Raw genomic sequence first — 14,582 nt, forward strand, 5'->3', positions numbered from 1 at the left:
CCATTAGAATGGCGAGAATTAAAAACAAAAACAAAAAAACAGAAAACAACAAGTGTTGGTGTGGATGTGGAGAAATTGGACCCTTACGCATTGCTGGTGAAAATGTAAAATAGTGCCACCACTTCAAAAAATTAAACACTGAATTACTATTTGATCCAGTAATTCCATTTCTGGGTATATACCCAAAAGAACTGAAACCAGGGACTTGAATAGATATTTGTATACTCATGTTCACAGCAGCATTATTCACGACAGCCAAAATGCCCATGTGCAGGTTAATGGATAAACAAAATGTGGTACATACTTAGAGTGGAATATTACTCAGCTTTAAAAATGAAATTCTGATACATGCTATAATATGGATGAATCTTAAAGACAGTGAAACAGCCAGTTACAAGAAGAAAAAACTGTATGACTACTTATATGAGGTACCTAGAATACATACATAGAAACAAAGTAAAACGGTGGTTACCAGGGGCTGGGGAAAACAGGAGGTTTTTAATGGCTACATAATTTCAGTGTGGGATGACAAAAAAGTTCCGTAGTTAGCGGTGATGATTGTACAATAATGTAAATGCACTTGATGTCACTTAAAAATGATTAAAATGGTAAATTTTATGTTATATATATTCAACATTAAAAGAACTTTAATACATGCATACATACATATATGTGTGCATATATGTGTATGAAGGGAATAAATACACCTAAATTATTAGTGGTTATATATGGGTGGCAGAATTACAGATAATTTTAATTTTATTCTCTATACTATTTGAGGTCTTTCAAAATCCTACAATAAAAAATTAATAAAAATCAAGGGAACATTAACTTAAAAACTGAATATGGCATGTCACTGGATTCTGGAGACCCTTATCCACCTTAGTGTAGGGATTAGTCCTCCACATGGTCTTTAGGGAAGGAAGAGAGAAGCGCTTGGTCTCACACACAGAAGTGGAGTTGCTACCATCTTTACTTCAATCTCACTTCTCACTGGGAACCTTCTCAAGGTGTCCTTGCATAACGGTAGGATCTAGGCACTGGCTAAGATACTTTCAGTGGATTCACAGAAAAATATTAGTGCCAATGGTATGGAGACTTTTGGCTAAAAGATAATTTGAGACGGAGAGAATACAGCATCCTTGTTAATCATATACCTCCTCCTTCCCCGTTAGCCTCACACGTCACATTTTAAAAAAGGCATCACAAAATTAAAAATTTAAATTTAGAAAGAATGAATCCTTAAGGTCATTTTCCAATGACATGAGATAAAACAGATTTATCCAAAGAAAAATAAGGAAGGCTATCATGCTCCTTTCCTTTGTTTAAAGGGTTAAAAACCAGGTACTTATAGTTTGACTACGGAGTGTTTATGAAAATTAAAAAAAAAATTTTCTTTTCAGCACACTGTTTCACGAAAATATGCAATATTATGCCCCTTCAAGACTCTTCTATGTGAAGGAGCACAAGACTATATATATATATATATATAGACCCAAATTAAATTTTCCATTGTTTAACGAAATCAATACTGTTTACTCAAAAACAGCTTCATGAGAGCTTGTCATTTTATCAGAAAATTTTTCTAAGTAAACTTCTTGGGCCTTCACATTTGAAAGTGCTCTTCCTTAGTAACTAGTATACATTAAACCAGGGACCAAAAAAAAAAGGTGGGGGGATACCAGCAGTATCTTACTTATCCTGGACAGTAGAGCTAGGAAAACTTCCTGCTTTTTGTGCTGCCACCACTGAAACATGTTGCACTATACTAACTTAGGCTGTTAGCACTTTATACATGGAACTTGGAGACAGCCTCTTTTCCTTGCCTCTGATTCTGCCATGCTGCTCACAATCTGTTTTGCAGAACCAGCTCCGGATTAACCTCCCTAAAGTACCACTTTGACCATGCCTCTCAGTAGTTCAAACTCCTCCACTAGAATTTTTCTTCTTACTGTATGAAGTGTAAATTTCTTGCCCTGACATTTAATGTTTTCCAAAATTTGGCCCCAATACAAATTTTATGTTCCAACTTACAACAAAGCTATGTGCTGTTCACTAGAAATGTACTGTACTTTTCTGCCTTCCTACCTGTGCCTAGAATAATTCTGATTATAGACTGAACAGATTCTCATTAAGAATTTACTGAATGAATGTTTTGATGATTGCAACATGAGTTTCTCTGAGCAGTGGGCACATAATTTTTTGTTTCACTAATAGTTACAGGGCTTGAAAATCCTACTGTCTATCAAGAAGAATCCACCGGATAAGAGGAATTTCCAAGTCCCGTAGAAAACCATGATATAATAATCTAAGACATATTAGGACAAAGATAAAACTTTTAGTCACAGTTATCTGTATAACCTAAGCAAACTTTTTAGGAAATCAAAAAATAAAAATAAGGTAAAGCTCTAACTGTTAATTAAAATACAGGGACTACTAACATGCAAGAGGTAACAAAGCAGCTAGCTTAGTGCATGCTGAATATTGAAAAATGTATGGCTTCATCTTCCTATTAGTTACTCTGCTTCTCAGCCAGGTTAGAACACTGTTACTTTGTACATAAGCAAAGACTTTATTATATGGCCAAATGCCCTTTAGCTTAAGGAGGAAAAAAATACCCATGCAAATATCTAACTTAGATGATGAAGTAACAAATGCTTAAAATAGTGATGCTAAATGTTTCTGTAATTCCAACACTGCTAGCTATTTCTACCCCTTTCATCAGGACTAGACTATCTGGTAAAGAATAATGAACATGGGCTCTGAAGACTGAGAGACTGGGGTATCTCAGTTGTATCTCAACTTGGAGACTATCACTGTGCAATCATGAAAACATTATACATAACCCTAGGAAACTCAAGCTTCCTCATGGCAATTTTTAAAAAAATAATTATTCCTATTTCTCATGGTTATGAGAAAAAAGAAAATATATGGCAGTGCTGGTACATGTCCAATGTATGTTCAATAAATGATAATTCACTTTCCTACTTCACTGTACCACTTTCTTATGTGGGGATTTACTTGAATCCATCTTTCACTCAAGCTATTACCCAACTATTCAGAATATATACTGCTTTCACTCATCCAGGTTTTAAAAGGTAATTTTTTGAACTCTACAATTGAATTAACACTCCTCTCTAAATATCAACCTATTGAAATATCTGTATTGAAAATTATACAAATTTTATTTGTGCAGTAAAGGCTGATACATGTTGTGTGTATGATTTTTGGTACTTTGGACTTTAATATTATATATCAAAGAAAAGAGAAGGAGATATGTGTATAATTCTGGATCCATAAGACTTCCAAGAAAAAAAGTACTTCCTCAATAAATCCTATTATATGTTCAGTGTTTTCAGTTATTAAAGCTACTACTTAGCAGATAAAAAGAGAACAACATATACTGGACTTCCAGGAATAACTTCAGTATTAGAAAGCAAGACTCACTCCTGTTTTGCCCCTCTAGTTTAAAACCATCAATTATAATCTGAAAAGGAAACTATTTTCAAATACCCTTAGTAACAAGTATACATTAAAGCAGGGACAAAAAAAAAAAGGAACAGAGCTCTAATTTTGAGCGATGTGTTATCACAGCTAACTTTGCAGTCACTGTCCCCAAATGCTCTCAATGTACTAATGCATTCAATCTCTTCATAAGCTTATCAGTACATACTATTATTATTATGAGGAAACTGAGGCTTAAAGTTAAGTAACTTACTCAAGGTCACATAACTAGAAAGGAGTGAAGCTGTCATACAAACACAGGAAGTCTGATTCCAAAGTCTGAATTCTTTACTATGTTAGTGGTTCTTGCCCTGATTCACTGATCTCTTTTTGTAATACTTCTGAGGTCCCTTTTACAATCCTAACATGAAAATCAGATAATATTACCTACTTATAAAAAATTAATAGAATGCTTTAATTGTAACATGAAAGATAAAAAGAATTTATAAAATATGTGTTTACTATAAAAATAATTTTAAATTATGATTTTAATTAGAAAATTTCAGGCAGAACTATACTGCCAACAACAACAAAAATGCCTAGAAATTTCCAAAATGTTTGTGAGGGTAGAATTGTCCTAATGGAGAGAATCCCTGCACTACTGTATACTTTCTGCTGTCTTAGAGATTCTGTCACAGTTGCATTCTTTCACTTTTTTCCTTTCAATACACATGTCGAGATCCTTGCTCACCTTTACAAACAAACATAATTACAAAATTTGTACAGCCTCATTTCTTAAAATCTGAAAATTCAGGAAGAACACAGAGCATCGTTTTACTCTGGCAAAGAAATTAGTGTCAATTAAATCTAGTTCCAACCCCCACTTATCTGGCCAACTAATTTCTTACCGCTTATTTTAAATTCAATGGCAGATTATATGCTCTTACCCTTTTAAAGCTCTAAAGCTTTCCTCATTTAGCAACTAAAGTTCATTATGGGAAAATCACACTTTTAGAAATAGTTTTAGAATTTGTTATACAATTAAATCAATACCTCACATTGCCCAGTTTACAGTTAGAAATAATTCCCCTCCATCCACCCACGTGATCACGAAAAAATGAAAGACGGAGCCAAACCAAGTCCCTTTCAAGCGCAGACCTGTTCTCTGGGATGCAGGCAGCTCGCCGGCAGCAGGCAGTGTACCTGTTGCTCCAGGAGCCAGCGCATAAGCTGAAGATGACGGTGGAGCTCCTGGTCCGCCATGCTGGAAGGATGCTCCAGAGGAAGGAGGAGGAGGGAAAGAGGCAGTGGAGCTGGAGGTAGGTGGAGAGGCCTGGTGCTGTGCTGTGTATAGTTGAGACTGCCCAGAATAGGAAGAAGCAGAAGATATGTACGGGGTGTTAGGGTAAGCGTTTGAAGCAGAAGGAGCAACAGGTTGCTGAGGTCGATACACTGCTGACCCCCCTGTTCCGAAGGAATACTGCTGGGCTGGTTGATAAGCTACACCAAGGAGAAGAAACAGAAATTTTAATTAGTTACTAATTTATTCAGACAGCAACAGAAACCCAAAGTTATCTCATTCTATGGAAATTATTTTCAATTCTTCTAATAATAAGCTACAACCAAACATTACCCACTTAAAACAGGTTATGCTTTTGATAGTCTGGATGCCCTAACTATACCAAAAGTCACTGGACCCAGTCTTTGAACCCTGACATCTCCAGACTGCTGCTGGCTATGAAAATCTTTCAGTCATCAGACCCAAGAACCAGAAGACTGACCCTTTTCTGAGACATCCTGTTCCTGTGAAGACTGCACTGACACCTACTAGCCATCAGATGGAGCCATGCAGGAATTACACATCCAAAGCAGTCCCCTCTACAGTAAAAGTTAAGGGAGCTTGGTGGCAGCTCAAGACCTCTTCCACCATAACAACTGTAGGGTGAGCACTATTGTTATGAATCAGATACCTTCTCCAACATCTAGTAAAATCATCAGCTACTCAAATTCTGGGTTTGAGCACAGTTCCAGATTAATAAGCAACTCTGTATGATCCCTGACAACACAATTATTATATTTCTTACACTGTACAAAGTTGGTTAATAAGCAATCAGACAGCCAACTAATGTTTTAATGCAAAGACCTGAACCCAGATACCATTACCTTTTGTGTGACCATGGGTAGAATATGAACCTCTGCAGAGGGAATCTAACAGAACTGTGCTCATCCTACTCTGAAGACAGCACTTTCACGCTGAGTACTGAGTGAAAAGCTGTATCAAATTTGTACTCATGTTTAGTAAGAACACACATCTTAGGAGCACAGAACACGCTCGTTAAGATTAGATCTTGCTAGGTAACATCCTCGTGTTTTATAGTAGTTGTTCAGTCATATAACTGTCCACTCTGAGGTTTGCATTTTTGCTTATTTTAAATTTTAAAATAGAGGTGATGTTTTACTTTGCAAGTGTAGTTTCTTAAAAAAAATGAAAGCCAATAGGGGAAAGGTCATTATTATACATTTGTCAAAATTCACAGAGTGTCTGACACCAAGAGGGAACCCTAAGATAAACTACTCCGAGCGAAAATGCTGAGTCAGTGTAGGCTCACTGACTGTAACAAACAGACCACCGTGGTGCACGATGTCTGTGGTGGGGAGGCTGTGCACGGAGGCAGGAGGTATACCGAGACTTCCTGTACTTTCCACTCAACTTTGCTGTGAGCCTAAAACTGCTCTAAAAAATAGTCTGTTTCCTAAAAAAATTAAATAAATGGAAGACGACAACAAATGCCCCTTGGAACCAATTTTCCAAAAATGGTTTGCATCATCTTGCCTAAAGGAAAAGAATATGTACTAAATAATTTCTAAAATTCTATTTTTTTATACCAAAATCATGGGACAATTGACTCGCTTTAACAGGCTCAGGAATAAGAGCCAACTGTTCTGAATGGACTGACACAGGAGCTGTTTCCTAGCATGTTGATTCAGGATGCCTCCCAGGGAAACCATGCTTTGCTATAGCAAGGACTCAAGTCCTACACAGAATGGTTCTTTCTTTACTTGTTAAAACTGATTTGATCATGGCTTTGGAGCTTCAAAGTAAACAGTTACTACACTAGATAAGACAAGACATGCTGCTGTGACAGGACTTCAGGGTCACACTACTTACGCTGTGGCTGTGGATAAGGTGGTACCTGGCTGTGCATATGACCGGGAGATGTGGGAAGCTGAGCTGTGGCAACATTTGGATTAACATTCCCATGCATTATGAAGCCTGGAGGTGGAGGATTTTCTCCCTAGGAAATGAGAATATGGTAAAAAGGAGGATTACATTTGGAACCAAGAATCTTACCAGATGGATTTATAATCTTTGAAATGTAATTAAAAAAAAAAAAACTTTGTGTAAAAAAATTACATTTTGTGCATACTATCTTCTTCAAGACACATTTTCTGAGCAACACATTTTGTGTGATTTAAAGATTAGACAGGTCCAAAGTAATAATAACAATGAATGGCAAGAGATGCTAACAGCCTCATAAAATAGGATCTATGATATTTATAGTAAGTCACTAGGATTTTCCATCTCTACTGAAGTCCATCCACGACTAATGCTTTGAAAATATTAAGTATAAATGCTACAAGGAGATATTATCTTCTCTACGATGCTAAAAAAAAAAAAGAAGAGGAGGAGGAGGAGGAAGAAGAAGAAGAAAGGAAAAAATATTCAGTGAAATCAGATTTAAACCATTGATAGAACCTTGGTTGATGTTTTTCTAGTTCAAGTCAATTTAGAACTGCAAAAGAAGAGGAGAGTGATAAGAAAATAAATTAATTGTGCTAAAAACTGCTTCTTGCATCCTAAAGGCACTAAAATGCAATAAGCAGATAGACAGATGGGGGGAGGGGAACTTAAGGGAGGTGGGTAGAGAATATATAACTATATATTTAGGTGAGCAGAATTCTGCTCAAAGAGGAATAATGAAGGATATACCTGTGTATCAGAGGGAGAGGCTGCAGGTGGATGGCTGGGAAGGGCGGTAGGAGTTTTGTTACTCCAGGTAGTGACAGTGGGGGCAATTCTAACCTGAATTGAACAAAGAAATACCAATCACAGAACATAAAACATGAAAATGTTAAAAGAAGAAAAAAAAAAACCCAACAGGCATTAATAGCCAGATGCAAAGCAAAAAATAAGAACAGCAAGATAGCACACATTAGCCAGGCAATTGCTTTCAAGGTAGCTGGGATTCCAAAAGAAAAGAACACCTTTCATAACAGAACAGGGGAAGGGAGGTAGTAGAAAAATCAGTATGAAAACTAAATCAAAGCAGAAAGAACAATGCCGTTCAAGTGTCAAGAGTAAGTGGGAAAAGGTAAGTTCTGTAAGTAGGGAAGGAAAGAAGACATTCTGGAAAAAAAAAAAAAAGGTAATTGAGTAAAAAAGTGATTTTTGAAGCACTAATTGTATTCATGCTACTATTAGATCCGTAAACATATTGCTATAAGCTCCCTTTTCCGGATTTCATTAGAGCCACAAAAATTATGTTAGTTCCATATGAGGCTTAGAATCATACAATCAGAGCATATTAAAGATCATCCAATCTAATCCCCACCCTTTACCATTGAGAAAACCAAGGCCCAGAGAAATGAAGGGGCTGGCTGAAGTCCATACAACTTGTTGATGATGGAGCTAGGACGGATTCTAGGTCTCCTGATTCCCAGGCCAGTGTTTGCTACACTACACCATGTTGCTTACCCTGGAGTCCAGAGGTTTTCAAAAAAAATGTTTTTAAGCCATCAGAATATTTTTTGTCAAGTAAATCTTTGTAGAAGAAACTCTATCATATAAACAATTAATAGCAAAGATGTGCTGTTGTAGTAGGAGGAGAACTCCTACTCAGTTGGCTTCCCTTTCAGAAATCCCTTTACTCCTGCCTATAAGCATGTCTTTAAAACCACAAGCCACTGTCCTCATTCAACATATCATAAGCTTTAATCAAGAAAAATCACTGTGTAATTTATGACTGAATTTGTTTTCCTTTTCTTAAAGTATGAGACTGCTAAGTCACAGTATAATAAAAGTCTTTCAAGGTTTTTACATTTTCCCAGAAAGATAGATTAAACCCAAGGACATAAGGAGTAAATATTCTCTTCTCCCAATGTAGAGAATGCCTTACTTCAGTGCTCTGACACAGTGAGGTCAAGCTCAAGGTGCTTAGTTTAGGAGTTCCAATCCTGTTAACCATTAACTAGCCATGCTGACAAATTCAAGCTCTATGTCTTAAAACTCTGGTTAGTCGCTAGACTTCTCCACCTCTCAGTTTCCCAGCCATCACCTGATTTGCCCTATCCATGTCATACACTTCCTAAGTCTAGCAACAAGAGTGGGGAATTTAGTTTTGTTTACCAATATACCCTCAACAGGGAGAATAAAGACAGGCCCTTAAATTCATATTTGTCAAATGAACCAAAAAATAAAACAGAGAGTAGTACAGTTATAATTATATTCAAATGTAATCTATACTGATTAAGTAGCAATCAAAAGCATAATAGACAAAAGAGCATGAATTTTTTTTAATTTAGTTTTTCATGGTTTTATGATTACTTTTGCTACAAAATGTAAAAATGACCCCATCAATTCTATCAGCAATTTGTTCTATTTTAAAATGGGCAGAGGGACTTCCCTGGTGGTGCAGTGGTTGGGAACCCGCCTGCCAGTGCAGGGGACACGGGTTCAAGCCCTGGTCCAGAAGGATCCCGTGTGCCGCGGAGCGGCTGAGCCTGGGTGCCACGGCTGCTGAGCCCGCGTGCCTGGAGCCCCTGCTCCGCGTTGGGAGAGGCCACCACAGTGAGAAGCCCAGGCACCACAGCGAGGAATGGCCCCCGCTCGCCACAGCTGGAGAGAGCCTGCACGCAGCAGCAAAGACCCAACGCAGCCAAAAATAAATGAATGAATAAATAAATAAATAAATAAGAGAGACTGCCATCGAGGTGGTTTCATCTCAAAAATAAATAAATAAATAAAATGGGCAGAGTACCTACTAACTTTGTTATCGATCAAGACCATTTATTACTTACGAAAATATACTTTTTATTTAAGAACATGAAGGTTATCTGCTGGTCTGGAAATATAAGTTTCTACATGAAATAGTAAAAGACAATAAGAGGTCACATTTTATGCCACTAACCATTTGGCAATTTTAATTTAATAAATAAATTAGTTAATTAATAAAAATTATTTAATCATCTTTACATTCCCCATGACCTACAACTTCATATACCTTTGGTCACTCACTTTTCTCTAATATAAAGTTGTCCAAAAAAATGTTTGTATTCTGGATACTCTTTACTGTGCTGATACAGAAGACATAGTAAAACCACACTAATGACTCAGAAAATAATACTTAAAAAGAGACTATTTTCTAAAAACGTTTAAAAAAATTGACCAAATTACCCACAAAATTGTTCCCACTACTTTACTCACAGTTTGTTAGATGAATCAAATTGTAAAAATTTCAAGAACAGATGTACATGTGTAATTTAAGTTTGAGTGATGGAGAAATAAGAAGAAATCTCCCCAGAGAGCTTAAATTAATTTTACCTAGTTTGTAAATTATTTGACTAGATCAAAGGGATAATTTTTAAAAACATCATAAGTGCTATTTTCAAGATCAGAAAAACTATAACCATTAAAATAATACATTGTCTAGTTTTATCACTGGTCTCTTACTCAAGAAACTAAAACCACCAATTTGAAATATATAAATGTTCCTACTTAATCTGGACCATATCACTCACATGGGGATAATATTGTTGAGCTGGAACTCTTGGCATCTGTGTGTGGCCAGCAACTGGTCCAGGCCTGCCCTTGGGCAGCTGCTGCCTCTCATAAGGAATTTTAGGTGACTCCTGTTGTCCTGCTGGATTTCCTTGTGCTCTACAAAGTCTGTCACGAAGCTGCACAATATTTGGCTATAAGAAGCAATGGAAGAAAGCAAAGCAAATTGTTAAGAGTTCACCCAACTATATATGACAGCATGTTGATCTTCTTAAAGTAAGCTTGATCATTCATATGATTTTTGTTCATATGCTGGATATTATGCAATAAACCCTGGCACATTAGGGTCTGACATCATGGTTTCTAATACTCAAGACTGACACCAAAGGTCCATTATATACAGTGTAACTTGTAATTTAACTGAGGCAGGGATTTGAATTATGCCTACCACATGGTAGTATGCAAGATCAATGTCACTTATCATCACTGCTCTTTTGCTGTTTCTCTTGTAGTTGAGTAATGCTCACAAATCACAAAAGCAGCTGAAAAAATACAACTTTGTTTCTCTGCAGGGAAAAAAGGCTCCAAAAGAGAATCAACTGCTAAAGATGGTGATGGAAGAAAATGGTGATCTATGAAAGACATGAAAATTAATAAAAAAAAGAGATGCTTGAAATAAAAGAGTTAAGATGTCAAACTCAGGGTAGCTCACACAGATCTATAATTATATAGATCTATAGTAAGTATGAGTTTACCACATACATGTTCTAGTTATTACCAAACAACAACAAAAAAGCAACGTGTTAAAATGTTTCAGCAAGAGTTCATTTAATATCTAGAAAAATTATACATTTCTATAAATTCATTAAAGGTTTAAACACACCATTTAAATTTTGTAGGTATACTTAGGTAAACCTGCCTTTTATGGAGGGGAACTATATACTATAATGATATTACAAAGTCTCAGGAAATATTCCCCAGAAAACACTAAGGGTATACTGAGATATATAGGTGGAAGTAACGTCAAAATTACAAGTTTTGCATAAAGACTGTTCTTTAAAAGTCCAAAGAAAAGCATGAAGAATAATGTATAGAAAATGTATGTGATTATAAACAGTATTAAAAATAAAGAGTTTAATTCTCAGGCCAGAAGGTCTAAAGGTCTTAGAGTAAGTTAGTCTTAAGATAAAGGGTCTTATACTTCAATATAATAATAAGACCTTATTAAGTAAAAAATCCTATAAAACTATTATACCAAAGTCATTATAAAGATAAAGACTTTGTCTCTATTCTACTTAATATTCTCATTAACAATTCGGAAAGACATGAGCTGGATCCTACATATAAGTGTATACAAAACCAACTAGAGAGTCATACCTCCACAGTCCTGGAACACAGATAAAAGTATTTTTACTCAATGAAATTACTCAATGAAATTTACTGACAATTCCCTAGAACAGACAAAATACTGAAAACAATTAACTAAAAAATTGCGTCAAAAACAGAATAAAGTTTAGAACAAAAAGTACAGAAATAAGAAAAGCCTCCGAATTAAGCTCTAGCAGATACACAATGCAGAAATATCCTACTTGTGGAAAATCTTCCTCACTCCCCACCCCAGCTTCCACCCATGCTGCACTATTGGGTTTAGATTTCCCTCTTCTGTGCTCCCACTACCTCTATCATTGTCCTTATCACTTTGGAATCCCATGTATACTTGTTATCATTTTGAGTTTGGAAACTCCCTCAGGGAAAGGATCTTGGCAATCCTATTCATCACTACATATTCAGTCACTTATTGAATTGAAACAAGTATCATGAAAAAGCCCAAGTTTCACTGCACACCAAATAAGGACACTAAATTAGGAATATGATGTAGTTTTCTCTGCCTTGAATACTTGAATATACCTGAAATTACCCTTGAAGACGTGTCAATAATATTCACCTATTAGGTGACAGAAATTCAACTGCTCCAAATCATTCCACCTACTAGTACATTTATGTTTCATACTGAGTGCTATCTACTGAACTCACCTTACTCACATATTCAAAGAAGAAAAATGGCCAGTTCTAATTACCTGGTTGGTGTTATCAGGAAGAAAAGCCAGGGCTGCAGCAATACTGCCCTGGGCTGCCAACAAATTGGCATACTGACTCATCTTCTCAGCCAAAAGAACTCCTACAGTATTAGTGTCCATGGCTTGGGTGAGTTGTACAGCTTTTCGCAGGATGACAACTTTCTCAATCAGATCCTAAATGAGAAAAAGAAAGGAGAGTGAAGGAGAAACAGACAATGATACCAAGATGTATACTGAGAGGAAGCAGGAAAAGAGAAGGAGTTACTAAGATTTCCAAAGCCTACCAAAAGTACGGTACCTATTATCACCAATATTAAGAAGGTCTGCAAGAGCTGACCACCATCTAGGTAACTGAAAAAGCGAGGAGGAAGGTCTCCTACTCATGGTTAAGGAATAGGTTACCATCTTCTCCCAAACATCCTTAAATTGCCAGAGACTTGTCTCCTGAGCTAAAACAGGCAAATATCCAAAGTGAAAGTGACAGGCTGATGTCTGAAGGCAGAAACAGGGTTACCAGAATATATAAGAGGAAATATTATACTATTATACTATGTATACTATAAAAATAGTACTACTAAGCCTCCAAACAGGCTTAGCATTTCAACCCGAAGTTTCTCATAATGCTCTTCAATACCTATTCTTTCAACACTAGAGAGCTATGCTTCAGGTATAAAGTACAAGAGTATCCCATCTGCCCTTCATAAGTACACCAATCCAGAAGTGTGAAAACAAGTGTGTTTTCTCTCAGAAGCACTTAGAAGGAAAAACCTTGATTCCTACAAGACTTTTGGTTTCAATAGTGATCTTTAAAGCAACAACCATACTGAGAAAATCTCTCTGCAGAGGCAAAAAGAAACATTAGACTGAAATTTCTTGAGACTGCTGACTAACTGCTTAGGAATAAAAAAATCTAAATATATAGTTACTCAGCGCCAGAGAATAGTCCCCACATTTTTCACTTCCTCTCTTGCCCATGTATTTAGTGCTGCACGGGATCCCATTTACCTCTTACTTTCATTTTCCCCGAACCATGAAGACTGCCCATTGGTACTGGGGACCCCTCCCATTCCTTACCTCACACCGTTTCTTTGCCCAAGGCACACAGGATCACTGGAGGCAGAGAAAGGAGCAGGAGGAAAAGAGGTAAACTCTATGGCTGTTTTCATGCTCTTGCCACCTACTTCCCTCAGTAACTACCATATCACAACTTGGTTCTCACAAACAGTTGCATTCCCATTTTACCATCCCATCATCTCAAACTCTGCCTCTCCAAACATAGCAATAAATACACATAATTATCCAGCAAAAGAGATTCTAAAACATAATTAAGTAGGGTGAAAGCAATGAACTTCTGGAACAAATCAATCTCTAGAATATAAATAGGGTGAAAGACAGTACTAGAAAGGAAGCACCTTTTGTTTCAAAGATACTAACCTGAAGGGACAAAGGATTGCTTCCATCTTGAGCTTTAGTCCAACATGCAACTAGTTTCTCTACATTCCCTGCACAAATATAGCAGAGACATGCCTGAGTCTGCAGGAGGCTATCACCTTCACTTTCAAGCCTGGTTCCCAAAAGATCTATAGATCAAGAGGAAAACAAATAAGATTATATACAAGGCAATCTGTATATGAGGTCATGAGCAGCCCAATAATATTTTCAGAGGTATGGATCAAACTTCATAACCAATGAGTAGCAGGCAGAAATAAAATCACTGTCATGTAAATGTTCAGTAAATATTTATTTGTTAAATGAGTGGAAAATGAGTGACAAATTTTATATAATAAACAATTTCACAAGATTCTATACCTAGCTGCAGAATGGGTTTATATTTATTATATTAGAAAAAAATTAAAAGTGGGAAAAATATTTGAACAGAAAAATCCTAATGAACATTTAACTGCATTTCATCATGTCTGGTGCTTTTGTAAGCAGTGGACTAAAATATGGCACATTTGGAATAAACATCAATGATAGCTAGACTACTCTAAATTATTTATGATAGAAAGTTAATATCTTGTAAGTTTTACATTCTCATAAAACTTTCAAGGTTGTTCATTTTTATACTAGCCGCCTAAAGCTTCTGTTCTTGTACATAATGAATACTATTCCTTAGTCATCAGTTCAGTCATGGCCTTTAATGGTAATTTCTACTCAAATGTTATAATTATTAATTTTATCAAGCTAACATTTATTAAGTGAGAGCTGATTATGTGCCATTTTACATATGATAAGACTTAGAAATTAATTTTTCCTACGTCATATAGCTAGTTAGTGGCAGA

The 14,582-nt window shown here is 36.3% G+C and overlaps 1 protein-coding gene across 21 annotated transcripts in view; it reads right to left on the bottom strand.

Moving 5' to 3' along the window:
* SEC31A (SEC31 homolog A, COPII coat complex component) overlaps positions 1–14,582 on the bottom strand; it is a 74,030-nt gene that overhangs the window by 14,345 nt on the left and 45,103 nt on the right. For 10 of the 21 annotated variants that reach the window (XM_073805403.1, XM_019932826.3, XM_019932828.3 and 7 more), the window contains 6 exons: positions 13,735–13,880; positions 12,301–12,474; positions 10,243–10,416; positions 7,436–7,528; positions 6,614–6,740; positions 4,603–4,944 (listed from right to left, as the gene is read on the bottom strand). In XM_073805403.1, coding sequence (XP_073661504.1) covers positions 4,603–4,944; positions 6,614–6,740; positions 7,436–7,528; positions 10,243–10,416; positions 12,301–12,474; positions 13,735–13,880 — 1,056 coding nt within the window. The remainder of the gene's footprint in view (positions 1–4,602; positions 4,945–6,613; positions 6,741–7,435; positions 7,529–10,242; positions 10,417–12,300; positions 12,475–13,734; positions 13,881–14,582) is intronic. The other 11 variants (XM_073805406.1, XM_019932834.3, XM_073805407.1 and 8 more) reach the window with 5 other exon arrangements.

The sequence above is a fragment of the Tursiops truncatus genome, chromosome 5 (assembly GCF_011762595.2).
Source record: "Tursiops truncatus isolate mTurTru1 chromosome 5, mTurTru1.mat.Y, whole genome shotgun sequence".
Classification (NCBI taxonomy): domain Eukaryota; kingdom Metazoa; phylum Chordata; class Mammalia; order Artiodactyla; family Delphinidae; genus Tursiops; species Tursiops truncatus.